Here is a 27758-nt window from a genome sequence, read left to right on the forward strand (position 1 = left end):
AGCGTGGAGAGCCCCAACCCCCACCTCCCATGCATGAGAGGATCCTCCCTACCCTTCCCAGAGGGGAGACCCCTTATAGCCTATCCCCTAGGAGGGGTCACTCCCGTCTGACCTTCCCCTGCTCCTAGAGGGTCGCCCCAAATAGCCCAGCTTCCTTCCACCAGAGGGGAACCCCAATATTCCAGCAGACTTCCAACAAGGGGGCCCCCAATGCTCCAGCCCTTTCCAGCAGAGGGAAACCCCAATCCCCCACACCTCAGCCCCTTTCCACCAAGGGGGACCCCCGTCCCCTCTTTCCAGCAGAAGGGAACCCCAGTATCCTAGCCCATTTCTAGCAGGGGGAACCCCAATACCCAGCCCCCTTCCAACAAGGGGGACCTCTGTTCCCTCCTTCCAGCAGAGGCGACCCCCAATACTCCAGCCCCCTTCCAACAAGGGGGACTCCGTCCCCTTCTTCCAGCAGAAGGGAACCCCAATATCCCAGCCCATTTCCAGCAGAGAGCTCCAATACCCCAGCCCCCCTCCTCCTCCGGCTGGCGGAGCCGGTCGGGTGGGGGGGGGGGGCCGTCCCGGTCCCTGGCCGGGGGAGGGCCGGCCGGGGCTGGAGGCCATGTGAAGGGAGGGGAGGGCCCAGCCCAGCTGCCTCCTGATTGACTCCCAACTTTCTGCTCCTCCCTTGCACAAACTTTCCCTTCCCTGCGCCTGGCTCCGTGCGCGGATTCCGGAGCCAGCCGCGCTCCCCGCATTCCTGCTGCCCCTGTCACCCCCACCGGCTCCGGCACCCCCAGCTCGCCCGCAGCCGGCCGAGCGCTCCGGAGCACGGAGCAGGTAAGCGCCCCCCCCCCCAGCCCGGGAGGGTCTTTCTTTGCTGTAAGGCGCTTTGCCCCCCTCCCCCTCCGCCCCGGGGGCCCACACTCTTCCTCCCCCCAGTTGATCGCTCTAGGTGGGGAGGGGCTCCCCCATGGGCCCCACTTCCCTCCTGCTGATCGCTCTGGGTGGGGAGGAGGTTCCACCAACACTCCCCTCCCCCCAGCTGAGCTCGCCTGTCCTGGGGGCCCTGTCCTCAGATTAGTTTTGGGGAAGAGCCCCCCCGCAATCCCTTCCCCGAAACTGCAGCTGCCTGGGGCAGCCCTTCCCACTCTGCCTGGGAACTTGAGCTGCTTGGGTGGGGGGGCCTGGCCTGGGAAGGGATCAGCCCCATTGGAACATTAGAGAGGATGTGGAGGTGGAACTGCCCCCAACCCCTTCTCCCCACCCCCAGTGGGTTTGAGCCTTCCCCCCCGCCCCCGGGGGGCTAGTGGGCGCAAGGGGGTGTGGGTTTCACTCTGTGTTAGCTGGGGTGGCCGGTTGCAGTCCTTTGGTTGTGGAAGGACGTATCCATGGCCCTCTCTGCTGCCTCCTCCCACCTCAGTGTTTACCCTCAGCCTGAAGGGGCTCATTTCCCCTCTGGTTAGTGGATTATTATTTTTTTAATCTCTCCCCCCCCCAATAATTCAACAGTTTTCAGTTTCAAAACATCCAATTGCTTCCTCGGGTGCTCTCGCTTTCTGCCCTACGCCTGCCTCTCACTTCAGTTTAAGTTTTTAAGTCAATGGCCTGTGATAGATTTGAATTTATTTTTTTGGCTTCTACTTTGTATCTATGGCCTTTGACCATGTGATTGCTGGAGCTACAGCTCCAAAGAGGCCTTGCGCGCAATATATGATCCATCGATAGTGTGCGTAGAGCCAATATGTTACGTTACATAAACTGCCTCCTTTTCCCTCCAACTCGCTGTGGTAGCTCCCCAAATTTAACTGCTTCCCCTTCTGACTCTGGAGGGCATCATGTGTGTCTTTAGCAACTGCATTGTGTATATGCATGTACAACACATCCATATCTCACACATACACTGGAAGATAATATGCTGGCTGTATATTACACGCTTTGTGCCTAGTCACACAGTCACAGTACTAACGAGTCATTAATTAGATGCATAATTTTCAGCCATGCAGCACATTTGCAATATTTTTCATGCTCTTGCTTTTTCCGGGGGATGGGACCCCAAGCAAAACACACTTAGTTATATGAATCTCCAAAATAACATGCTTATTTGTGTATGTGGTTATGTAGGTAACCATGCAGGTTTGGGTTAACTTTGTGTGTAAATTAGGTTGAATACACAGAAAGGGCACAGTGAGTGTCATTTTGGATTCAGGAATGAAAATCAATATTTTGGGGCATGGGGGGTGGTGTGCCGGGGGAAGGGAAGGGAGATGCCTAGAAACATGGCTTTGGAGGCACCCAACATTGCTTGTCAAAAAAACCCCCACCTCCACAGAAAATCCAGTTCAGATTGATTAGTTCTGGGCAGCTGACCCAGAGTGCTAATGAATTAACAAACAGGGAAATGGCAAGCACAGAGGGCAGGGAAGAAAAGTGTGAGGTCCCAGTGGGTCTTCCTTTTGTCTATCATAAATAAGAGCAATGGTAAATAGGTGGCAGGGCTGTGGCGGTCCGTTCCTCCCCCAGAAAAGAGAGTCAGTCTAAATTGGATAGTTTTGAGGCAAGTGGCCGTGGCCCTGTCCCCCATCTTGCTGCCCATCTGTGGTGAGTCAGGGTTTTTAATGCTGCAACAGAGAACATCTTCCCGGCTCTGATACCCCCTGCTTGTGTGTGGGAAGGGAGTGTTTGTGAGGTGGCTCTAAGGAGGCACATTGTAGTGGTGGTGGCTGAGGTACTTTGCAATGGAGGTGCTGCCTTGGGGAAGACCTCGCAGCCAGGTTGCCGCCTCTATAGATAACTGGTCACGGCTCTGTAGGGACGTATTGCCGGTCGAGCAGGCCCAGACACGCAGGCACTTGTACCATGCAGGGAATGCCTCTCTAGAAAGCAATAGCTGGGTCACACTATATGCTGCTTGTCTTTAAGAGCCATTTAAAGGCGTTTGTGTTGTTTCTCCCCCCCAGTGCAAACCCTGTTGTGACAAAACATTCACGCTTTTCTCCAGGCACTCTTCTGCCTTTCCACCTCCTGTGAGTTAGGCTGGTATCATGACCCCCATTTTGCAGATGGGGAAAGAGAGGGAAGAGACTTACCCAAGGTTAGGGTGACCAGATGACAAGAACAAAATATTGGGACACGGGGGGGGGGCGCGCCGCTGAAGAAAAAAAAAAAGCCAGAGTGCAAAATATCGGGACAAATGGCATACATTGGTCGGGATGCGGGACAAACAACTAAATATCCGGATGTCTGGTCACCCTACCCAAGGTCACAGAGCAGGTCATGGGCTGCTGTGAGTAAAACCCAGGTCGGACTCCTGGGCCTGGGCCTTATCCACACACCAGTCTGTCCTTTCTTAGCTCTTAAAATGGATAAATGCTAATAAACCACCATAAGGATAGTGTTAGGAAGGATCTCCAGCATGTGCCATGCTTCATAACCCCTCTCAGCGGCCGGAGTATAACTCTCCTCTAGAAGAATCAGTAGTATAAAGTAGATATATTCTATGTAAGTAGTCACACAATATAATTTAAATACTAGGTAAAGATAAGAAGGGGCGTGTTTGTATATATCTATATCTTGTATTTATAATATAATTTCTAACCGCTAAGGGCAGGTATTGTTCAGCCTGGCAATTTTCATACCAAAATGCTTTCAAGGAAACCACCGTCTCATAGCATCGCTCTCACCCTAAAGAAACTCTGGATCTGAACTTAAGCATATAGACAAAGATGATCAGATCATAAAAGAAAGCAAGGTTTGGCCGGGCCTTTTTGTTGATGTGCTTAGATTGGGGGAGGGAGGAAGGGAATGGATACAAAGGAGAACTAGCTAATTCAGGGCCTTGGCATATAGGGATTCAGCTCCTTTGGCCTCCGTGTCATCTAACTATCCAGCCAAGCTGGCAGGGAGCGACAACTTGCCTCCATCTGATGGCAGTTTGATGGCCTTAGTGAAATAAGTTGCAGTTGCAGCAGTGAGCCCAAGGACTTGCTGTGCCATGGAGACTGGAATATCTTCTCCCGGCTACTAGGGTCTTTGGGGCTCAGGGTTTGCATGTGTGTGTAGCTTCTTCTGCCACTGCCCATGCTGTACCTGCCCTGTGGAGAGACCACTCTGTTTTGCCAGGGCTGTCAGGCTGGCACCGAATACACCTTTAATAAAAATAACTCTAACAAATTGGGGGGGGGGGGGGAAATCGCCCTGTATGTCCTGAGTATTTCTGGTGCACCCGTCACTAGGCCCTGCCTGTCTGACTCTGGTGCTCCAGGCCACGTGCAGGGCTGTTCTTCTGAGTCTCTGTAAATACCTGGCATTTCTTTGTGGAAATATTGAGTGTCTGTGACTAGCTGAGTGTGCAGAGGGAAGGAGGAGGGGTTTGGCCGAGGTGCTGGCAGGTGAGGAAGTGCCAGTGGCTTTGTTTGGAAAGGTGAATGCAGATGATCCCCTCCCTGCTGTGCTGAGAAGAATCTACCAGCATCTGCTTTACACCTGGTACCTTAAAACCCCAGTCAGCCTACAGCTGGATTGTACCAACCACCCCTTTGCTCCCAGCCATCAGAGGTATGAAGCTTATCTTTTTGCTGCGATAGCGCTGCCCATAAGCAGCGATGAATAGGAAGCAGCACCTCCTTCTGGGGACAGCCGGAAACTGTTGCTGCTTCCGCCAGTTGTACCAGGCCCCTGTCGACCCAGTAAGAGAGGCGCATCTGAAAGCCTAATTGAGGCTGTGACACACTGCTGACAGTGGGAGGTGGTGCAAGCCGCGGCTAGCAATACAGTGGAGGGAAAAAAAGATTCTCAGCCAATGTGAGAACAGGTTAAAGCTGCACTTCCTGGGAGGTGAGGGTGGAAGTGGGCAATCAACCATAATTAATTCATTAAAAATTAAGTAACCACGCAACTCCTGTCGAACACACACACCAAACACGAGGCCAGCTGCAGGGGATCCCTTGTGCTGGAATGACTTATAGTACAGGTCTGTTGTGAAGAGCAGAGCTGGGCTATGCCTGATCCTTCTGGGCAGGGGAGAGATGTGGATCTCTGCCTCCTCCTTAATGCATGTTCTTAGTCCCACGGAGGCTAGGGGTGAGTGACATTTGGGGTGGGAGGTTCCTGTGATGCTTGGGGCACCGGAGGAATACCACATGGGATTTAAGCCCCTATGATCTGCCCTTCCAAACATGGGTCCTGCTACAACGATTGGTGTTTATTATTTGTATTATGGTAGCACCTAGGAGCCCAGGTGTGGCCCAGGACCCAATTGTGCTAGGTGCTGTACAAGCACCGAACAGAAAGATGGCCCCAGCTGCAATCTCCTAGAAGTTCCTTTAAGTGTTTAATAAAAAAGGGTGTCTTGAGCCTGAACCCAGTGATAAAATTCTTACTGGGAGCTTTAATGGGAGCTAAGTGTTGGTCAATCAGTCAGTCCTTGCTGGGAGAGGCATGTGAAAGGTGGCTGAGGGACATCTGATTGACTGACCATGTAGTCTGTAACCCTCTGAACGCCCTTCGCTATGCAGCAGACTCAAGCCACCCCAAGGACTCCCCTGGTGCTCGCCCCATGTATTGTGGTAAATTATTGACCTCCACCATGCAGAATCAGGGAACTGACTCTCCAGGCAGAGCTAGCTGTGCCAAGGGATCACTACTCTCTAATGTGAGCATGTGCTGCTCTCCCAGTCCTGGATTTGAGCCTTGACTTTATAAGAGGCATTATTCAGTGTGGGTTCATTAGACAATAGATGCAAAACTTCCCTTTGTAATGGGAATCGCACCTTTCCTGAGAGTCGGTTAGCGTGGATGTCTGGGGTGTTGGAAGGTGCCTGGAGTGTGTGAGCACCCAATGTTTCTGTCACGTGTTGGTGTTGACTTATGAAACTTTTTGGACCGAGGGAGGGAAGTTAATGATGGGTGAGGATCGTAAGCTGTGTTGTCACTGAGCCTGTAACTCGCACGTGGAAAGATGGCCTCATTGCTAAAGCACAAAAGAGCTGGGTTCTGTTTGGATTTGGGCAAGTCATTTAAACTCCTTTGTGCCTCAGTTTCCCCCTTTGTAAAATGGAAGTGATACTGGTCCTGCTCACTGATACTTGTGAAGCGCTTGACGATCCCCTGCTGGAACACAGCAGAGCAGTGCAAATTGCTATGGAAGTATGATTCTGAAAGCACGGTAATGCACCCTGAGCTGGTGAGGGATGGTTTATGAATTACTTGGGTGGGGACATGCTCTGTCTCCTACTTTCTCAGCCCATCAGGCCGTGCATTTGGGGCAGCTGTTCTGGACGCCTCTATGGACCCATCATAGTTTACGTGGTGCTCTGCATCACTGGTGCTGCAAAATCCTGCCCTGCCATTTCACGGCCACCATGTTGGATTCTCTCTCCTGAGAGGTGAGACCTGGTGGGTAGTGCTTGGTTTTGAACAGGAAAACTCTGAGTTTCTCCCCTCTGTAAATCCATGTTTGAGCCTTGTCTGTGCGTACATTGGGCTGAGAGTCGAACAAAGCTTCCGAGCTTTTGAGAGGGGACATGAGCACTCGCTCCCCAGAAGAATGCATCCAAAATGGCGTCTGGGCCGTCCCAGATCCATGCGGACCTTGGAGCAGTCCTGTGTCTTTCCTGCGCAGCTGCCACTGTTCTAAGACAATAGCCACATGGACAATGTCTTTACTGTTCCTTGTCTGGCCTAGTGGGCTTAGCTTTAGGACTGTGCAGACTTCCTGGAAACATGAGTTTGAATCCCATTTGGATCGACTGAGCCCTTCACTCTCCCAAGTGACATTAATTGATATGGGGTCATGCCGTTTCCTATGGGTAGGTCTGAGTGAGACTTTTAACACTGAGGCGCACATCTTCAAAGGTATTTAGGTGCCTAACTCCCATTGAAATTTATAGGAGTTAGCTCCTCAAAGGTATTTAGGCACATAGGCCTGAGGGCCTGTCTACTGGTTGTGGATATTGAAGTTCTCACTGCCCGAGTGTCCTTGACCACATGTTCCCCTATTTTCCTTGTTTAGTGCAATATCCCACTACTTGCCCCCCCACCCTGCCCCCGAGATGGCTGCGTTTCAGTGGTGCTACATTGGTACAGGGGTAAAACACTCTGGGATCTCCTTGGATGAAAGTGAACTCGATTGCAGTAATTTGTAAAGATTTACCACCCAGTGGTATAAAGAGTGAATCCTCTTAACTGGCCCATCTCTGGGCAGAAACCAAAGCAGCCCATTTTAACAGCTGTCTTGAAACTCCCAGGCTCTAGGACAGTGGTTCTCAACCGGTGGTACGCATACCCCTGGGCTTACACAAAGGTCTTTTGAGAGTACATCAACTCATCTAGATATTTGCTAGTTTTACAACAGGCTACATAAAAAGCACTAGTGAAGTCAGTACAAACTAAACTTCCATACAGACAATGACTTGTTTATACTGCTCTATATACTATACACTGAAATGTAAGTACAATATTTATATTCCAATGGATTTATTTTATAATTATATGGTAAAAATGAGGAAGTCAGTACTAGTGGCTGTGACACTTTTTGTATTTTTAGGTCTGATTTTGTAAGCAAGTAGTTTTTAAGTGAGGTGAAATTTGGGGTTACGCAAGGCAAATCAGCCTCCTGAAAAGGGTACAGTTGTCTGAAAAGGCTGAGAGCCACTGCTCCAGGATACCTTGTGCCACATGATACTATGTATTTAAAAGTTATGACAATAGCACCTAGAAGCCCCAGCCAAGACCTGGGCCCCATTTTGCTAGGGACTGTACACACATAGTGAGAGATGGTGCCAGCTCCTAAAACGTAGTATAAATAGGCAAGATAGACAAAGGGTGAGAGGCGAGAAGGCGTATTATCCCCATTTTACAAATGGGGAGCTGAGAGTCAGAGAACAGGTGACTTTTCCAAGGTAATGCAGGGAGTCTGTGGCAGGGCTGTGACTGAACCCAGGTTGCCCAAGCCTCAGTCCAGTGTCTTAACCACAGGACCAAAAGCAACGTATGAAATAAACACCATCATTGGCAGCATTAAAAGGCTTGAAGAACCGTAATGAGCACGAGAGCCTAACCCGTCTCGCAGCCTTGATAGCACAGCAGAAGGCCACACTTTGGGAAAGCGAGGCCCGCAAATCACCCTTCCTGTGTGTAAATGACTGTGGCTAGACTACTGGGTAACAGGCATGGCAGGTATCCGCAGGTTAAAGTCATGAAATAGACCAATCGGCTCTGGTCCCTGGCAATCATCCCAATTAGTCTAATGATCGGGCTGGTTGAGGTTATCTTAGTGCATGTCTGTAGCACGATGAGGGTGGGTATCTACCATATAAAGAGGAGTGAAAAATTGTTTACAGTGAATATTTTTGTGCGGACCCAAGAGATAAAATGTGAGCAATACAAAAAACGCCACCTTTTAAACAAACAAGCTGTGCAGAACCCAAAGTTTGTCGGCAAAACTCCCATCATCTTCAGGGGGAGCTGGGGGGAAGCAGAGCTGGGCAGAGAGAAGCAGAAGGGACAGCTTTACATGCTGTGATTATCAGAAGAGATTTGAATGTATACAGAAGGGGCTGGAACCAGAACCCCAGATCCAAACACTTGGAGGAATGTCAGATATGGACTCCACCTGTGACCTATTTCTAGCGAGAGGTCAGTCCGAACTTGTAGAGGTCCCATTAGTTAGCTGAGGGCTTGCCTACATGGAAACATCCAAGAAAGTTAATCTGAATTAACTAGGGTGTGAATTTGAAGTGGCTTAGTGAAACCTCATTAAATCCCTGTGTGGACACTGTAAATCAGAATTAAAGTGGCCTTAGTTCAGTTTAGTTTGGAAGGCCACGTCTACACTGTAGCAGAATAGCTGCGGAGCTTTAGCTATACTGCTCTAATCCTGTAGTGTAGACGCAGGCTAAGGTGATGGAAGGTGTTTTCCCATCACTATAGGAAGGGGTTTTCTGCCACTCTAGGAACTGCACCTCCATGAGTAAGGGTAGCTAGGTGAACAGAGGCATTCTTCTGTCAGCCTAGCTGTATCTCTGCTGGGGGTTAGATTGTCATAGCTACGGCACTCAGGGGTGTGAGTTTTTCACAATCCTGGGTGCTGTAGTTATGCTGACCTAAATTTTAAGTTTCAGAGTAACAGCCGTGTTAGTCTGTATCCGCAAAAAGAAGAACAGGAGTACTTGTATGCATCCGAAGAAGTGGGCTGTAGTCCACGAAAGCTTATGCTCTAATAAATTTGTTAGTCTCTAAGGTGCCACAAGTACTCCTGTTCTAAATTTTAAGTGTAGACCATGACTAAGTGAATTAAGCAAAAGCAAATTAAGGCCACTTTAATTCTGAATAAGGGTGCTCACACAGGGATTTAATGCAGTTTAACTAATCCACTTCAAATTCACACCTTTAGTTAATTCGGCTTGATTTTCCTGGAGGTCCTCATGTAGACATGCCCTGAGACAGCATGTGCGCAGCGGTCTAGGAGTTGGGACTCTGGGGTTCTTTTCTCAGCTTTGGTAGAGACCAGTGGTAGAGACCTTTTTTTCATTTGCAGAGCCCTAAAGATTTTTGAATGGAGGTGTGGACCCCTTTGGAAATCTTAGACGTAGTCTGCAGACACTCCCCATCTCCCCCCCCCCCCTCGGGGTTCATGGACCATAGGTTGAAAACCACTGGTCTTGGACAAGTTGCTTCACCTCTTTGTGCCTCAGTTTCCCCTATTTTCTGTAAAATAGGTCTCATAACCCCTATCTCTATGGATTCTAGTGAAGCGTAACAGTTTTTAAAGTGCTTTGAGATCCTTGGATTGGAGAGCGAAGCGTTTTCTTCATGACTGTCTCTTCCTAGCTCCTCGTAAAATTAGATCCAGCTGTTCACAAAAGTCACTAATTTCCCCAGAAGATGTTCTGAGCCTGTAAACTTTGAGCAACTCTGAGTAAGTGGAGGATGGGCTGTAGTTCTCATGCCAGCTCCCCAACCATTTCTCCCCATCCCCCAGAGGCAGGGAGCTCATATTGCTGACATTTAGGCAACTGTCCTTTTATTTTAGTTAAACTCAGCATTAATGTTATTAGCAGGAAGGCTTGAGCACTTCATAGCCCCACTGCCCACCCTGTGGGGAGCAAGGCCTTGCGTGTGGCCCTCTGCTCTGAGTCCCCTCCTCCCTCCGCAATGAGAAGCCAGATTTACCCTCAAACGAACCTCCGAGAACTGGGCAGCCCGAGGCTATGTCGCCTTTTTGGCTTCCCCTGTGTTTGTGCTGGGGTCCTCACCATAACATAGATGTGCCCCCACAAGACTCCCTCCAGAACCCACCCGGATCAGCCACGCTCAGGGGCCAGCAGGGCATTTATGGGTCATTCCTTCCTCACCACAGCACACCTGAGACTTAAGCTACCACTCCACCAGCTGCAGTACGGCCAGAAAGGCCTCCCCGTCTCTAGCTTGCCCACTCCCTGCAGATTGGGAAGCTGGCGTGGTAGAGCAAAGAGGGAGGGAATGGTGGGGGGAGAGAGAGTCTGTGATTACTGGGTTGGTTAGATAATTGTGGGCGGGTGAGGGGAGCTGATGCATTGGAACAGGATCAGCTTAACTACTGGGCTGGGCTCTTGTCTGGAACTCCTTCTCTATTAATAATATCGCCTTCAATATTTTTAGCAACTTACATTCTCTATATGCAGGAGGCGCTTCACCCACCACTGACATGCTGCCACCTCAGCAGTGGGGGCGCAGCAGCTGTTTTAACAGCACAGAGCTGCAAGGCTGAATCTTAGGGCAGGAAGTGAAGGAGGTGCTTGCTTCCAGTTGGAAGTGTGAAGGGGGAGTTCAGTTGGCTAGGAGGTAATGAATCAACCCCGGAAGTGGACCAAGACACCAGAGGTATCCTGCTCTTGTGATCAGTGCTGTGGGATCTTTAATGACTGCAATTGAGCAGGCTCTGGTTTTATGTGGCTTGCCCAAAGGATGAGTTTTACCTAGGTGCTTTCGGGTCCAAGTACCTAATGCCTCTATTTCACAGGGGCAGCTTTATGTATTTTGCCGTCCCAAGCACGGCAGTGAGGCAGCCTTCGGCGGCATGCCTGCAGGAGGTCCGCTGGTCCCACGCCTTCGGCGTACCCGCCGCCAAAGCCGCAGGACCGGCGGACCTCCCGCAGGCATGCCGCCGAAGGCTGCCTCACTGCCGCCCTCGTGGCGACCGGCAGGCTGCCCCCCGTGGCTTGCCGCCCCCGGCAAGTGCTTGGTGCGCTGGTGCCTGGAGCTGCCCCTGCTATTTCAGCAGGGGTCCTGATAATCAGTATGTACTTAGCAGGCTTCTTCCTGTATTGGAAAGCTGCAGAAATTCTCACAGCACATGGCGCTGTGACTAGAAGTGACTGAGCTAAGTTCTCCCATGTTGAGTGGAAATTGCTTGAAAGAGCAAAATGAGAGGGAAAGAATGTGGTGAAGGCAGTGGACTGGGACTCAGGAGATCAGAGTTCATTTCGCAGCTCTGCCATATGCTTCTAGTGTGATCATGGGCAAGTCACTTCGTCTCACTGTGCCATAGTTCCTCAGCTGCAGAATGAGGATGATGATGCTTCCTTTGGCTTGTCTCTTTAAACACTTTAGGATGGTCTCTCACCATGTTTGGCCAGCACTGAACACAGCGGGCCCTTGATCTCAGTTGGGGCCCAGTCTCCTGCAGTATAAATAATAGTAAGAGCATTACTGTTTATATGGGGCTCATCCTGGAGGATCCCAAGAGCTTAATAAATTATGTGTGCACAGCACCCCTGCAAAGCACAAAGGGTAGCAACCTTCCAGGACATGGCTGGGTGAATTTTGCCAAGGACTGAGATGATTTAATGTCCCTGCTCAGCAGATTGGATCTTGCTGTTTGGGGTCTCATCAGAAAGACCTGCACATTGGAAGCCGCATGGTTCTTAATTTACAGGGGAGGGGGACGCTCACTGGGAAAAGGGTCTGGATACTCCAGACCAGAAACCTAAAGGCCACAATGGTGGGAGTCTAGAAATACACAGACCACCGAGCCAGCCCTCTGGCTGTCAGTCTAGGTAAACATATTCCAGACTCTGGGCTGCAAAAATATACGTGACCCCGTAGGATTCCCTTTTTCCGCATTAGCTGCCTCCTGGTGGGGATATCGGTTCTTGTTAGTTTCCTCACCGGCCTCTCTGCAGAGCGTGTTCCCCTTTGGTCGTTCTGTGCGGCGTTCATTCATGAGTCATCTGTTTAGCTCCAATGCATGGAATTGCACAGTGCATTGATTGTCCACGCAGGGCCCGTTGCCTGTTTCCTGTATGTATGGTGAAATACATACTCCTGTTACGGTTTCTGCAAATGTGTGAGATGATGAAACCCTCTGGAAGGGGCTCCTGTGGAGACATTTATCCCGTGATGCCACCTGTGTGGAGGGATTCCTCCCATGATACCCAGGACAGTATGCCAAGGGAAAGTGACTTGTAATGGTGAGGAGTGCTTGGCTTCCGCCAGACTGAATGGCTTTTTCCTCGGCTTCGGAAAGGTGTGAAGGCCATTTCCCATCCTGGAGCTGGGTTGTCATGTGTAGGCCAGTGGGTCGTGCTGAGGGTTGCTCTGGTTTGGTAAGGTGGTGCTTTCAGATTGCCCACAGCACCCAGCTATGAATCAGGGCTGATGCCTCAGGGGCGGCTGTGTCTCCTAGGCAGAGGGTGAGGGCAGTGATTGCAGCTGCTTCCATGGTGAGGATTGGGTTACACGGGGGTGGAGGGAAGGGAGAGGCAGCCTGGGACGAGGGAGTGGGTGTGAAAGAACTGGAGCCTTCCTGTTTGCACAGGGGTTATAGACACCTTATGGCCCCTCTTTAGACTGGCTATCCCTGCCCCACAGATCTAAGGCTTTGTCTAAGTCAATAGGGAATGAAATTGACATAGGCCTTTTCAAACTGATTTGAGAGTCCACACAGGCATTGGCACCAATTTAGCAAACCCGGTTTAAAAAGACACCCTTAGTTAAACCTATACAATGCTGTTTGTAGGCTGGGCCTAAGGCAGAGCTGGCTGGGAGACTGGGAACAGTTGCTCAGGAGTGGGAGGGTGTGGGCAGTTGTTGGGATGGAGAATTCCCAAACGTGGGTTTGGAAGGAGGAGGAGCTTGGACAAGGAGAGGGGAGACAGTTCTGAATATGGAGGGGGCAGTAGGAGAGAAAATGCAAAGACCAGAGTGGGGTGGAGGAATTTGCCACTCCAGTTCCTTCCTTGGGAAGGTAAGCCTTAGGGCACAAGGCCTATTTGGGTTCAGTGGCACCAGGACAATCCTTTATGTGGACACCTGGAGTCCTTTGCCTCCCAGAGCATCTGAAATGACTAAGAGCTGGCCAGAGAACCCTGAGCTGGTTCACATCTGTCGTACTGAGAACATCTGGGATACCCCCGCCTCTCCCATGATGATCCTGGTTTCCTTGGCTTATTGTTTTTTCCTGATTCTATAGAAATGGTTATTTCTAGATTAAGATATCCTAGGAGAATGACTTATGGATTTGCCTTTTCCTCTGAATTCCAACCCCTTCTCGTGACCAGGTCCTAGCAAAGTATCCAGTGGCCGTTGGGTGTGTGTCTGTGGCGTAGACGTTGTCCATCTTACCTCGTACAGCCAATCCCTAAAGCCAGCTCTGGCCCCGTTTATTCAGGCTGGAATGCGTAATTAATCATCTTGGCCAGACCATGGGCTTGCTAAGCTGATTGCCTGAACACTTTCAGCAGAGACTGCTGCTCTGCTTCAGCCTCCCGCATCTCTTCCTTGGGTCTTGTGCCGTTTAAGCCTATGGGATCTCTGGGAAATTGGCTTTGCTTCCAAGCCATGCTGGGAATTCAAACGCTTGAAGCCACTTTCTCTGCTTGGATCGGCAGGTTCTCAAGCTCAGTAGGTCAGAGTTGTTTCTCACCATCAGCAAACAGCAAATTATAATTGGAAATAAAGGTTTAACTTGTAATGATATTTCTCAGCATGCTACTGGCCAAATTACATCCGGTCTAAGTCATTCCCCTGGCAATTGGAAACTTCCTGTCCTAACTGTGCACTGCTCAGTGGCTGCCGTGTTCCAGAGATGGCCGTGTTTCAGTGATGGGTGAAGTGACTCCAGTATGTAGGAGCTTGATCCTGAGGTGTGCTAAGCACCATTAATTCCTGGTGGATGATCCAGTGGGAGTGTCAGGCCTCTTGGGAACAGGGCTACAGTTTGTAAAACCTTTTGGGCCCTGCAGGGTTTGACCCATTCAAGATACATTTCCTGAGGTGGTGAGAGGTGCTGGGCTGAGTGAAAAGGCCTAAGCCCCATTCCTTCTGAGCCTCGGTTCCCTGGTGTCCCGTCTCCACGCCTCCCTGGTGTCTGGGCAGGAAAGTTCCTCTGTGGATCACTGGGGAGGAAAAGGAGCAGCTTTGTTAGGATGGGGTCTGTGGCCATCTGCCTCGCTGTGCACGGGCTGGGGCCTGTGTCCTTGCTTGTAACTGGTGGGTAGGAGGTGACCAGCACATCTGGGGACACAAGTAGCCTAAAGGGGACGGGATGGACTTGGTGGTTGCCTGGGAGACCCAGGCCCACTCTCCAGTCTGCTGTCGCTTTAGGAGCCACCATCCATCAGTGCTGCATCCCTCGTGGCCTCGGAGCCACGTGGCCTCTTGTGGTTTCCTCACTCCGATTGCTTCCTGAGCTCCACGCCAGTCCGGAAAAGACAGGAAGTGATAGAGGAAAGGAAATTACTCAGGCTGTCTCGCAAGGGAGTAGGAGTCGGGGGGAGGGGTGTCTGGGAGAGTCCCAGGACTTCCGAGTCTGGATCATCCAGGGGCCCTTTGGCATCCATTCCCCTGTCTGTCTGAATGGTGGGGTGGGGTGGGAACGCAGGAAAGGAGGATGGATCCAGTGAGGGGCGGGCATGAGAGACAGGCACTCACTAACTGGCTTGTTACTGAGCTACACTTCCCTCTGAAACTTTGCTTTTACAGAGCCTATAGTGCCACATCAGTGGCTTGGAGTTCTAAGTCCCTTCTGCAGGCAGGATCCTTGCAAGGGGATATACCCTGATGGTAGCAAATAGTAGAAGTGAAGTCTGCTTCCAAGCAATGGGAATCCCTAAATATCAAAGGGCCTTGCAGCTCGGAAACAGTTTAGAAAAAGATCACAAACCCCCACCCATTAGTATCGATTGGTCTCTGAGGTTTGGTCCCTATGGGAGCACTGTTGGGTAGAAATACCTTGGTGGTGTGCTCTGCTGATGAATACAATGCTTTCCACCACCACCACTCCCAGGATCCCGTACTACTGTTCAAGCTAAAGACCGGGATTGCTTTATTCCTTGCTGAAAGGCAACCACTTCTGGGGTAGAGCATGTGAGAGTGTTTTCCAGGAGGGGAAGAAGTGAACGGAAACTACTCCCATGGAAACTGTGGGGAAGGGAGGTGGTTAGGGTCTGCAGCATGTGGTCACCCAACCTGCGATGTGACCAGGACGCCAGGATTAACACCCTGACTCTTGGAAAAACTGCCATGAAGTCTTTCATGGCCAGGATTTCTGAAAGGCAGTGAACCTCCTAGTGCTCCAATGGGGCACCATCTGTTGAGCCGCTAACGCTGCCTGAAGAGTCCTTGGAACGCTCCCACCTGGGGATCCCGCAGCCCAAACGTGTGAGGTTAGAGGTCCTGGTGATAGGCCTGCAGGCTGAGGCTGTGGTTGCTGATGGAGATCTCTCTGGTGAGGGCTGGCCAGGTGGTGCAGTCACCACAGGTGAAAATCTGAGATCCCCGGGCAGGCAGCAATACCACGCGCTCTGTCTTTGGGGAGAGGCGAGCACTGGCAGTCCCATGCACCTCCACCGATGCTTGGGACAGTGTGGAGGGGCTCAGAAGTGGTGTTGGGAACCAGGACGTGTGGGGCCTTTCACGAGAGCTGCCAGGTTGGACGCTGGATGTCAAGCAGGTCAACTCCCCCTCCCCAAGCTGGTGTTGACAACGCTTCTCACGCCGCTGTGGACAGAATCGACTATTGTGTGCCCTGTAAAGAGCATCGGACGTGGCCTACCCCGGCCCACAGGCCGTAGAGACAGTGAAAGAAACAAAGCAGCTGGCACATCATTCCCGTGGCTGTTTTAATTTCTTACGCCAACATCCCTCGCCATCGAGGATTTTAGAAGCACCCTCCCTACACGGACACCCCCTTGTTGTTCCCTGCCACCCCTGTAGGATGGAGCACTGTGAATCTGGGGGTCCCTTCTCCCTTCAGGCTCCCCTGAAACCACTCCACCTTCCCACCTTCTGAGCTGCACCGCCCCCTCCCTCCCCCCCTCAGGCTTTGCAGGTGGCAGCCTGGCTTTCCCGCCCCGTCCCTGCCTCCCTCCCCCATTTCCTTCCCGTGCACACAGTCGGATAAAATGTATTAACATGCAGACAAAACAAACATGGAAGAGATGGGGGGGGGCGTGGGGGAGAGGCTGAGAGGCAGCATCATGGAGAATGCCCCCCGGCAAGCATTCTCCTTCCAGAAATTAGAAGCATATTAAAGAAGGCCTCTGCGTGCTTGCAAATTGTTTCCTCCTGTTGGAGTTCAGAGCCTGCTTTTGGGGTTTTGCGTTCTCTTGGCTAACGCTCTAACACATGAGGAGGGGCTGGAGAGCTGCTGTGTGAAATGGCTTGGGGCCGTTACACGGGCATGCTGTCCTGGAAGGGAAATGTTTGCACCCCCGATGGCTCTGAATTCCAGTAGTGCTGTCTATTTCAAAATATCCCAAAGTCCTCCTCGAGCTGTGTATATCTTGGCATCGCTGAACTGCAGCCACCTCTGGGGTGGAATGCAGCAGCTGTCTGGCGGCACACAGCAACGCTTCACTACAGCCCTCAGGAGGGGAAGGGAAGAGCGAGCTGTGGAGTTCTAGATGATGAGATGGTGTCGTTCAGATAATCGCACTGGAACTGCAGCCAGGTTGCTGGGGTTAATGCCCCAGCTCTTGCAGGAATCATTGGGGGTCCTTCATGGAGTGAGCAGGACCTCAGCTTTGCTGGGTCTCTGAATAAATGCTCCTTGCATTCGAGCTCCAATGAGGCAGAGAGTCCCACAATTGGGAGAGGGGACCCTCCTGTCCCACCCCTCAGATTTTAGTTGATTGCAAAGTCCCAAGTGGCTGCTACCCAGTCTCTGTATCGCCTAGCTCCCTGAAGTGCCTGCTTGACCCCGGCACAGGGACAGGCTGGGCTGCATAATCCCAGGCACAGAGACTGCTGTCTGTCCTACCCAGAGACCCCGTCTCTCCCCAGCCAGGGCATCTTTGTATCTTTGTCAGTGCCCTGCTCGCCTGTGGAGCAGTCTAGGGCTCGTGGGCAGCATCTGGTGGGATGGGAGCTCTGCTGCGGTAGTGCAGGGTATGCAAGTGGCAGGGGCCCAGTGACCACCAGGCTGCTTCCTCCTGTTCCCAAATTGCTATCTGTGGCTCCACTCAGGGAGAAAGCCGGGCAGCCGGCCTGCTGCTGGCGTTGCTGCGGGGGACATTGTCCTTGAGTTACGCAAATGGCCGGGCCCTTGTGAGGGCCCCACACCCATGGTGATGAGCCTGCAGTGACCACACAGGATCTATAGTGTGTATCTGCTCCCTGGCAATGCTGGGTCGATGTCTGTGTTGCCAGGGGAGTTCTGTAAGTATTGCCGGCCCCCTCACCTCTGGGCTGAGCTCCCATGACCATGGGGGGCTGGAGGCCCCCTCCCAGCCTGCTCCCGTGACCATGGGGGATCTGTACAGGCTTTCTCAAGCCGCTCCCAAACAACTTTCACACCACAAACAGGGTGAGTTGCTTGATGCGTTTCATGAAAACTTCCCCTCAGATTTGTGGTTTGGCTGGGAAGCTCACACTAGCAGCTCTAAATGTGACCCATTAAAACCCCGATGTCCTTGGGGGCGCAGGGGACACTTGGATGATGGTTCTGCTCTGGGCCTCTCTGGATTTCTGCTCCAGCCCAGGCCTCTCTCTGATCCTTTCGCTGGGACTCTGTCTCGCCGGCCCCTCTGACAGAGAGCTGTGCCAGGCCAGCAGACTGCTGCTGCGCTGGAGACTTGAACCTGGCAATCGAATTCCATCCCTCCCCCTGTGCTATAAATACACCCAATGCGTCTCCCCCAGGATGGGGCCGCAGAGCGAGGGAGCAGGCAGCGTTGGTGGGAGCTTGCCCCGCTGAGCTGTGAAACCTCCCGGACGCTCTGGTAACTGAACGCTGCCCACTGGCCTTGGCTTGTCTCTGGGGCTGGGAATGGGGAGCCACTTGGCGAGGCGGGGGAGTGAATCTCTCTGCCTTCCCGAAGGTCACGGTGACCTTCTCTTTCTCTGGCCCTTTGTACAGCTCCTTACTCAGGTGTGTGAGCGTGGCCAGGCTGGGCCAGCCCTGCCGTTTGGCTGCTTCACCTGCTGTGGTGAACGTCTCCCTTAGGGGATGTGGTAGAATTCTCCCCATAGGAGGTTGTGGCAGTATAATACACGCTCCACAGGGCTTCCCTTCCATCTCTCTCTCCTGTTCCTCTCCCATCCTGTGGGTTACTGCAAGGGCTGATCCCAGCTATCCCTATTTCACTTGATGGTCATTTACATTTGTGTGGTGCCTCTTGTCCTCAAGGATCCCACAGGGACATATGACAATGTATACACAGCCCCAAAATGCAGCCACCTCTGGGGAGGAAAATGGCTGGCCCTGCACAATGGTGAGTGTTGGGGCAATCCTCTCCAGGCAGGACCTCATGTCAGCTGCATGGAACTCTGCAGGCCTAGGGGTGGTGAACATGGTGCTTAGACAACAAAGCCATGTGTTTGTGTGTTTGAAGCCACGTGAACAGGTTTGGCACAGAGCAGGGAAGCCAGTTTCTCCTCTCTGCTCCTTCTCCCCTCCCCACCCTACATCGGGGGCCCCTGCACCCTGTTGGTGTGAGCCCCTTTCTAACTGCAGGGCTGCTGCTCTGGAGGGATCTCCCTCCCCTCCATCGCCTCAGCAGAGAGCAGCAGGTGGGTGTGAGCTCTTGCCTGAAACTCCCCGCAGGGGGAAATCGGAGTGGAACATGCAGCCTTGGATCCCCGTCCCCCCCCCCCCCCCCCCCGCTTTCTTGTCAGCAGGAGCGGATTCTGCACCAGGGGAGGTCACGCCCAGGCTGTAAGCTGAAACTTTTTGTCTTTCAGGTGAGAGGTGCAGCTTGCTGCACTAGCTCCCAGCCAGCAGCCTCCTGTCTGGGCTTGTCTGTGAACTTTTATCCTTTTTAAATGCGGGGGGCCCGGGGAAAGATGAGCTCCCCTTTGGGCCCAGCAAGGACAGACCCAGCACCAGCCAACCTGGTGGGCCCACAGTGAGACATTAAGATAGGAGCTGAACCAGTTCACAGGGCAGCTGTCCCTTCCTACCCCCTATGTCAACAGATCCTCCTGCCTTCCCAACTCTCCTGTAGCAGATCCTGCTTCCACCCCTGCTCCAATACGTCCTAGCTAGCTTCCCTTCTTCTCTCCCCAGCAGCAGGAGGCACTTCCCTGATTGCAACCCTGAGTGTGCTCCAGTGCTGTGGCACAGAGCTGGGGAGACCCTAAGACCAGGATGGGAGCTAGACTCTATTGTTCCCAATGCTTCTGCCTCTCCTCCTAGTTAATTCCGGAATGCAGGAACCTTCTCCTCTAACCTTCGCTTCAGGTGAGAATCCTCCTTCCAGTTCTGCTGCAGTAAGATGCTAGGTGCAGAGGCTTCTTGGGAGATCTCTCCCCGACAGCAGTGTCCCGAGACACTCAGGGTCTGGCTGAGCCATACCCCACCTGTGCAGGCTGCTCTCAGCCCTGATGTCACTGCAGAGGAGGGCAGCACCAGCAGTGGAGGGGCAGGCAGGATCCTTGCAGAAGGAGAGTGTAAATGCATAGCTTGAATTAGTGGTGAGGAAAGGGCTTGAAATACCTTTTCTAAAGTGTCTGCAGGGTGTAATTCCCAAGAAGGGTCATGGGTTGTTTAGAGGGGAGTAAGAAGGTGGAAATAAGGAAAGGAGAACGTAGGCTGAATGTCAGGACAGCCTGCCTGGCTGTGATCTCTATCAGGAAGTGGAACAGGCTCTCTGGGGAAGGGGTGAATACACCACTGCTTGGGATGGTTAAAAAGCAGCCTGGACAAAACGCTGGATAACCAGGAGCCACCCTGCACTGGCTGCTAGGCAGGAACTGTGATGGTCTGTCTCTGGTGTCTGGGGCTTCTGGTGCAAGCAGGATGTGTAGGGGAGGGTCTCCAGTGCACTTTGAAACAAACCTGAGCATGTGTCAGCTTAACATCAGAATGTCCATCCTGGGTCAGACCAATGGTCCATCTAGCCCAGTGTCCTGTCTTCCAACAGTGGCCAATGCCAGGCGCTTCAGAGGGAATGAGGAGAACAGGGCAATTATAGTTATCAATCTCCTGTGGTCCACGCCCAGCTTCTGGCAAACAAGAGGCTAAGGACATTCAGAGCATGGGGTTGCATCCCTGCCCATCTTGGCTAATAGCCATTGATGGACCAATCCTCCAGGAACTTTAGTTCTTTTTTGAACCCTGTTATAGTTTTGGCCTTCACAACATCCCCTGGCAATGAGTTCCCCAGGCTAAAAATGAGACATGTATTTGGGAGCCTGTGAGATCATCTCATTCTGTATCGTGTTGTAACCTTGCCCTTGCCTGTAAATAGGGGCATGCCAGCCCATCCTTGGCAGGCCTTGTCTTCCTTCACGTTACAGAATCTCCAGGACAACGCTCCCCTCCTAGCTTCCAACCTCATCCTTGGATTTTTCACCCTCCATCCTCCTGCCTCTCAGTCCTGCAGCATGTTGCTAATGCTCCTCAAACACTGGCCTTCATTCCTGTCCCCACCTCTCCCCTCTCTCTGTAAAGCCGGCAGAAGCTGACCCCACCATCAGGAATAGCCTTCGCTACACCTGTCTCCTGAGGCCAGACCCTGAGCTGGTGTAAATCCATGTAGCTCTGTTGAAGTCACTGGAGCTACATCAGTTTTTTTCCGGTGAGGACCTGGGTCCATGACAAACACTATAGCTCCTATCTGAATCCGTGTTTCCCTCCCAACCTGTGACTCCTGAGCAACCCGAGATCAAGGACATCATTGCTTTAATATTTGATGCAGCATCTCTTGTGTTGTTGTATTCTGCCCTTGTACAGGGGTGTGGACTCAAGCTAAATAGGCCCCTTCCATCTCTGTGGGCCCAGTTTTCCTCTTATAAAGCAGAACTCTCTCCATTACAGTCACCCTGGTGTTTGTAAGATCACACTCTCTGCTTGCCTCCATTTTCCCCCATGCTTATTCTCCCCCAAACTCAAGCATTCCCTCCCTCCGCTGCTGCATCTATGGAATCCACATGTGTGAGATTGGAACCTACCAGCTCCATGTGTATTGCTTCGTGTGTGCCGACGGGGGTTTGGAGTTTGGGGATGGAATTTGTGGTGCCATGTATCGTGTCCTTATTTTTACCTGGATTTTTAAGGAGCAGCTACGAGAACAGGTGTGGAGCCAAAGTGAGATGAAGGCAGGCAAGAAAATGTGCTCTCAAAATAAAATAAAATACTGGGGGAGAGAGACTATGATGAGCCTAACAAATAAACATCTGGCACTGATGAACTAGATATAGACAGCCCTTGGAGCCCAGGTATCCTGCTGGCATTGCTGTACGTACCAGCTCTGACCTGCACCATCCCTGCTTTTCCAGTCCTGGGCACTCTTCCCCCACAGGTCCTGGGGAGGGACAGCTGTTCTGCAGAGAGTGCAAGTCAGGAGGTGTGTATTTGTGCACATGTGTGTTCCTGCACTACAATGTCCTTAAAGCCCCCCTTTGCACCCTGACCCCCAAATCCTGATGTGGTCTTTGTTTAGGGCTGGTTCCTGAAGGCTGCTCGGACTCTCACTGGGTGCCCGGGGCACAAATTTGATCCCCCACAGCTGGTGATTGGCATATCTAGGTCACACGCCCTTTCCTTTGGTCATGCCCTCTATCTCTGCTACACCAATACCAGCAGGGGAGAGTTGTTCTTCACAGGCTCTGTGCTGCCAGGGGATCCCTCTATGATGGGCTGGTCATGCCACATTAGTGTCAGAGTCCACTAGTGGTACAGCGCAAAGTGGTCGCACCACATTGGTGAGTATCCAGCCCAACGCAGTGATTAAAGTAGATAGAAACAGAAGCTCCTCTCTGCTTAGAGCGGAGATGGGGGAGCTGTGCTCCCCAGCCTTCCCCGCCTCCCCCTTACTTAAGCTTTTGGCTCTGTGTCTGTGTTGTGAGGGGGAAGTTTGGTGGGTTACTTAAGAGGGAACCTGAAGCTTGAGGAAGGGAGGGGAAAGTGAGAGAAGCAGCAGACGAGAGAGACGGTAGGAAGGCGGAAAGTGGATGAATATATCCCCATGGGGAGTGGTGATGGAAGTAGGTAGTTCTCATGGGCTGTGCTAAAATTTTCTGAAGCTTCTGGGAGAATGAGAACTCCCCTAGAATGTTGGTTCTGGAGAAGGTATCTTCTCCATTCTGAGTGGTGAGGTCATCATTTTGTACGCACTCAAAGAGACAGTGGGAGGCTTGGATGAGCTGCAGGAAAGAGGGTCGCCATTGGAGGGACCTGCCTGAGAAATGGGGACGTTAACACTCAAGAAGTTTTGGTCTTGGTCTGGCATCTTGGTCAAATCTGAGACCTTTCTGCACCTTGAGGGAAAATCTCACCCCAGCTCTTTGTGACAGCCTTCAGCTCCTCATGCCCTCTGGAGAGCTTGCTTGCAAAGGTCAGCCAATCTCCTGGCCACACTGGGGGGGCTGATAAAGATGGCAAACTAAGCTGCGAGAGCTGAGTTTGATACTGCGAGGCCCCTGACATTACTGGAGAACTGATACAAGGGACCTACAGAACTCACTGACCTCCTGGATTTGGGAGAGGAGCAGGCCATGGCCCTGATTTTGAGGGAAGGAATCCCTCTGCCTTCCCCAAGGACAAGCTGATGTAAAAGAAGGAAGGTGACATGTTTCGCTCCAGCCTCCCTCCCCCACCCCGATCAGGTTAGGCAGCCCCACACCTCCAAAGGAAGCCCAGCATGTCTGGTTTCCCAATTGTTATTGTGGTCGCTGTTTTGTAAGGGCTGGGTGGAGCCTTGGATTCATCATCTCTTGCACTGTACGTCAAAGCCAGGACTCGCCGCTCGCCTGCACCCTCCCTCCAGGAAATGGAATTTCTTGGCTTGGCAAGACACCGTTTTCCCAGTGGCTGCCACTCGCACCGTGGCCAGGCCACTCTTCGTTCTTCCTCTCTGTCCCCAACTGGGTGGGGCAGGGAAGCAATATCTTCTTCTCTCTCCCCCGACCCCCTCCCAGCCCCAAATCCTCAGAGCTTTGACTGTGTCGTCACCTGCCAGGAAGGAAAGCTCAGGTGATCTCTGAGGTTTCCCCACTAGTGGGGTCAGCATGAGAAGACATGTGTGGATATTAATTCAGCCGAAAGCAGGGATGGGAGACCTGGGCACTAACACAGGCCTGAGGTCTGCATGTGTGTTTGTACAGCACCTAGCGCCACAGTGTCCCCATTCTGCTTGGGGCCTTCAGCAGCTACTATCATATTAACAGTAGTGGCTGGCTGGAGACTGGGTTCCAAACCCCTGGTTAGAGCCTCCTGGGTGGGATCTCCTGGGAACACAGGGCTTGCCACACTGGATCAGCCCAGGATCTGTTCAGCCCAGCATCCTGTCTCCAAGAGGGACCAGTCCCAGCTGGCTCAGAGGAAGGTTCTGCAGTTACAAGGACATCCTGCTCCCAGAGACAGCTTCCTCCTGACCCCCAGTAGGGAGTGGCCATGCCATGAAGCAAGGGGGTTCACATCCCTTCCAAACCTCATTTCCTCCCTTCTAGGACCCTCCTGCGATATTCTGCAGTAGTTGCGCAGAAAGCTTCAGTGTACCCCCTCCCCCCAGTGCTGCAGTGGGGTGTGCTCAGACACAGGGGTTCCTGTGTCCCCTGGGGTTGGAGGAAGCATGGTGTCTCCAGGGGAGGGTGTTCTCTCCATGTGCTGCAAGAAGAGGAAATTTCTGCTGCGTCCTGGCCCTGTGCAGAAACGTGGGTGTCTGTCTCTGGCAGGCGTTCAGCCGTTACCCTGCTGCTCTTTACCCCATTCGCCTTCTCCAGCAGCGGCTCCTCGACCCTGCTCCCCTTTGCCTCCTGAGCTAACAAGCTCTTGCCTGCACCTATGCTCCCCTTGCAAGCTCTTGCACACCCATGCTCCCCAAAAAAACCCTGTCCCCACGCCCCGTCCCAGTGCGGCACTCACAACCGTGTGTGTGTGTGTGTGTGTGTTTGGGGAGCCGGGAAGCTACACAACAGCCGCAGCAGCCTCTCTCTCCATCCCTCCCCCTTCTCTTTGGCTAACTGCTCCAATTCTGTTCTCCTTATTTGGCCACACTGCTCCCAAAGAAGGGGGGTGTGCGGGTGGAGGACGGGGAGGGGGGAGCAACGGGAGAGACTGGGTGACATCACGGGGCTCGGGGAGAGACAGAAAAAAAAGTTACTTTAAAAAAAAAAAAAGAAATCCCTGCGCACTTGAACCAGCAGCTTGCTGCAGTTCCTTTAAAAGGAGATGTCTGTACTGGAGACCTCTCGCGTGCTCTCCCAGCCCCTCCGGGAAGCCTCTAGCTGAAGGAGACACCTCTGTTCTCAGCTCCCCACCAGCAGCAGCTGCCGCCAAACATGTTATTGCAAAACACCGAGCCTGCTCTGGGAGCTGGGCAGGAAAGGGGGGAGCGAGAGGGGAGGTGAAGTCGCAGGCGCTGGTTTGAGGCCTGTCTGGCAGAACCTGTCCGGGGAGCAGAGCTTCCCCTGGGGGGCCCCCATGAGCGCTTTGCGCCCTACACACAACACCCAGTGACCTTTCAGGGGGCGGGGGAGGGTCAGGCTTGTCCAAATAGACACGTTGAACAAGAGTCCCAAAGCAAGACGGGGGGCTGAGGCTTTCGGAGCTGGGATCCGGGCACCTGGCCCCCATTCATATCAAGAGGAATTGGGCATCCAAATCTCCTGGGTGCCGCCAAAAGTCCCTCCTGGGGATTTCAAACCCTGCTCCTGTCTACACTTCACGTCCAACTCTTCCCATTGAAGCCACTGGGGAGTTTAGTCTTTGGCGGGGGCAGAGTTTGGCCCCAGAGGGTTTTGCTGGCGAGGCTGGGCTTTGAGCCCCGAGGGGTTCCCCAACAGGGCTTTCATGCTCTGCACAGCAAGGGAGCCTAGTGCTGACACAGGCTCTGTGTTGTTCTGTGGGGGGCAGTGACACCACGCTGAGTCTCCCCTCTGCGCCCCCCCCCCCCCCCACATTGCCTGTGCTTCATCCCTGCACTGAGGCACGACTACGCCAAAACGCAGCAGGCCAGGGAGCTCTGAGGCAGTGGCACGGCCTGCGAGGAGCGGGGTGGTCGTGTAACTAGCAGGGGGCCGCAGTGGAGCGATACCCACCTCTCTAATGCCCAGCATGTAGCAGCCCAGTGTTTCTCATGCTGGGGGTCCCAACCCAAAAGGGGGTTGCGAGAGCGGCGGCTGCTGGCCAGGTGCCCAGCTCTGAAGGCAGTGCCACCGCTAGCAGCAGCGCAGAAGTAAGGGTGGCATGGTATGGGTCATCACAGCCTGAAATATTTTCAAGGGGGATCCCAGCCAAAAAAAGTTTGCGAACCCCTGTACCAGCCTGTATTCCAGGAGTTTTCAAACTGGGGGTCGAGACCCCTCACGGGGTCGCGAGCTGTCAGCCTGAACCCCAAACCCCGCTTTGCATCCAGCATTTATAATGGTGTTAAATATATGAAAACATGTTTTTAATTCATAAGGGGGGGTCGCACTCAGAGGCTTGCTGTGTGAAAGGGGTCACCAGTACGAAAGTTTGAGAACCACTGCCGTATTCCATCTCTATTATTTTCTGTCTTTGCATTCAAGGTGGCAGAGAGCCCCTCCCTGCCATGTGCAATTACCCCTTGAGAGCCAGTAACTTGGCAGCTGGTTCTTGCCTGATGAGCCGATAATTGCCCGGTAAAGCCTTGCTCTCCTCTCTTGATACGGATAGAAGAGGGATGCAGGGTCAGGGCTGGAGGTTCCTGGAGGGTAAGGCTATGATCTGGGGCAGGGGATGTGGTTGCGTTTCGGGGCTGGAGGTTTCTGGGGGCTGCACTGTAATGTACCTCAGACCCATCTCTGGCTCCAATAGTTTCTATAGGGGCATTGCTGCCAGCTCTAGAACCCCTTTGTCTCACCTGACGTGAATACATTCATTGCTGGTATCCTTAGCAGAGGAGGAACTTCCCCTCCCAGCCCCTGTGTCCTCCTGCTCTTCTTTGGCTGGTCGGAGGCAGTGTACTCTAGTGCATACAGCTGGGGGCAGGATGTCAGGAGACGTCCATCGCTGACCTTTGCTTTGTCCCCTCAGGTTGTCGAGTTGCCATTTGGGGCTCAGGGTCGGAGCCCAGAGCAGCCATCACAATAGCGTCCAACAGCTGGAACGCCAGCGGCAGCCCCGGGGAGGGGCAGGAAGATGGACAGGAGGGAATGGACAAGAGTCTGGACAATGATGCCGAGGGGGTGTGGAGTCCAGACATCGAGCAGAGCTTCCAGGAGGCACTGGCGATCTACCCCCCCTGCGGCCGGCGGAAAATCATCCTCTCAGACGAAGGCAAGATGTACGGTGAGTGAGACCAGGCCGCACTTGGTTTTAGAAGGGATCCAGGCTTGACCCAACAGACACTGCAGGGTCTGTGTGCCTATTCAAATATCCATCATTATGTTTCAGAGTGAACATCCAGTTAAGATGAATAAGAGCAGCTCACACCTCCCTTAGAACCAAACGCTGCCCCTGCATTCCCACTGCAAAGTCCAATTAAATTGAGAATACATCCCTTTGGTTATTATGTTTTGTCTCTGACTCCAATTCAGGGGTAGAGCAGGGAATTTCCTTGGGTTTGCTGCCAGTGCTAGGTGGTTGGCTCTGGAGATGAAACTCCTCTCTTTCCTCACAGAGCAGGTGGAGCCTGACGGAAGTGTTATGTGAGAGTCCAAGTGGGGATTAGGGATGCCCAAGATGGTAGTAGCTGGGGGCTCAGGATTGAGGTGCAAACATGGGGGGAGCCCAGACCTTGACTAGCAGAGCAAGTTGCGTCAGGATTGAGGTCGATCGGCAGAGCTGCGTTGGGAGCCTATTGCTGGAGCAGCTGGGGATGCGGGGGTGGGTCAGGACTGAGGTGCGTTGGGAGAGCTGTGGGAGGCGGGTGGGTTCTGCAGCACCTGAGGCTCTGACTTTCGGTCTCTCACATCCAGTGGATGATTGAAATCAGCCTGTGTCAGCCCCCGCGTTCTGACCTCATCTGGGTGACTGCTGGCTGGCAAGGGGAGTGGAGGGTGGCAGAGAGAGAGAGAAGGTAAAAGTGAGTTTCTGAAGGGGTATTGCTCCTCCAGGCTCATCCCTCAGGTGCCCCAAGCCTGGACTTCTCTGACACGGAGGCATTAGGAGCTCTTTGTATGAGCGGTGCCTTCCCCTCTGCCCCGTCACTTTCCAAGGCTTGGCCCTTGCTGTCTGCACCAGGGGCACTAACCTAATATCTCAACCACAGTATCTAGGCCGTGTCCCTACTGGCCTGTGGGGAGCACTGAAAGGGAAGCCAAACTGGGGCAGAGGTGGTGGCCATCTTGTAATGGCTCAGGCCTGTCAAGTAGTGTTGAACTCTGTTCCCCATGCTGAGGATCCCTTGCACTCCCCCAGTCTCTGTCCCTCCCTCTGTGAC

General features: G+C 52.8%; 1 protein-coding gene across 2 annotated transcripts in view; it reads left to right on the forward strand.

Moving 5' to 3' along the window:
• The first annotated feature begins 669 nt into the window (after window positions 1-669).
• Window positions 670-27758, forward strand: part of TEAD3 (TEA domain transcription factor 3) — a 56637-nt gene continuing 29548 nt past the window's right edge. Inside the window, exons 1-2 of one of the 2 annotated variants that reach the window (XM_034767477.1) lie at window positions 670-828; window positions 26411-26665. In XM_034767477.1, coding sequence (XP_034623368.1) covers window positions 26530-26665 — 136 coding nt within the window. In that variant the 5' untranslated portion in view covers window positions 670-828; window positions 26411-26529. The remainder of the gene's footprint in view (window positions 829-26410; window positions 26666-27758) is intronic. The other variant, XM_034767476.1, reaches the window with a different exon arrangement.

Source organism: Trachemys scripta, chromosome 4 (assembly GCF_013100865.1).
Source record: "Trachemys scripta elegans isolate TJP31775 chromosome 4, CAS_Tse_1.0, whole genome shotgun sequence".
Classification (NCBI taxonomy): Eukaryota; Metazoa; Chordata; order Testudines; family Emydidae; genus Trachemys; species Trachemys scripta.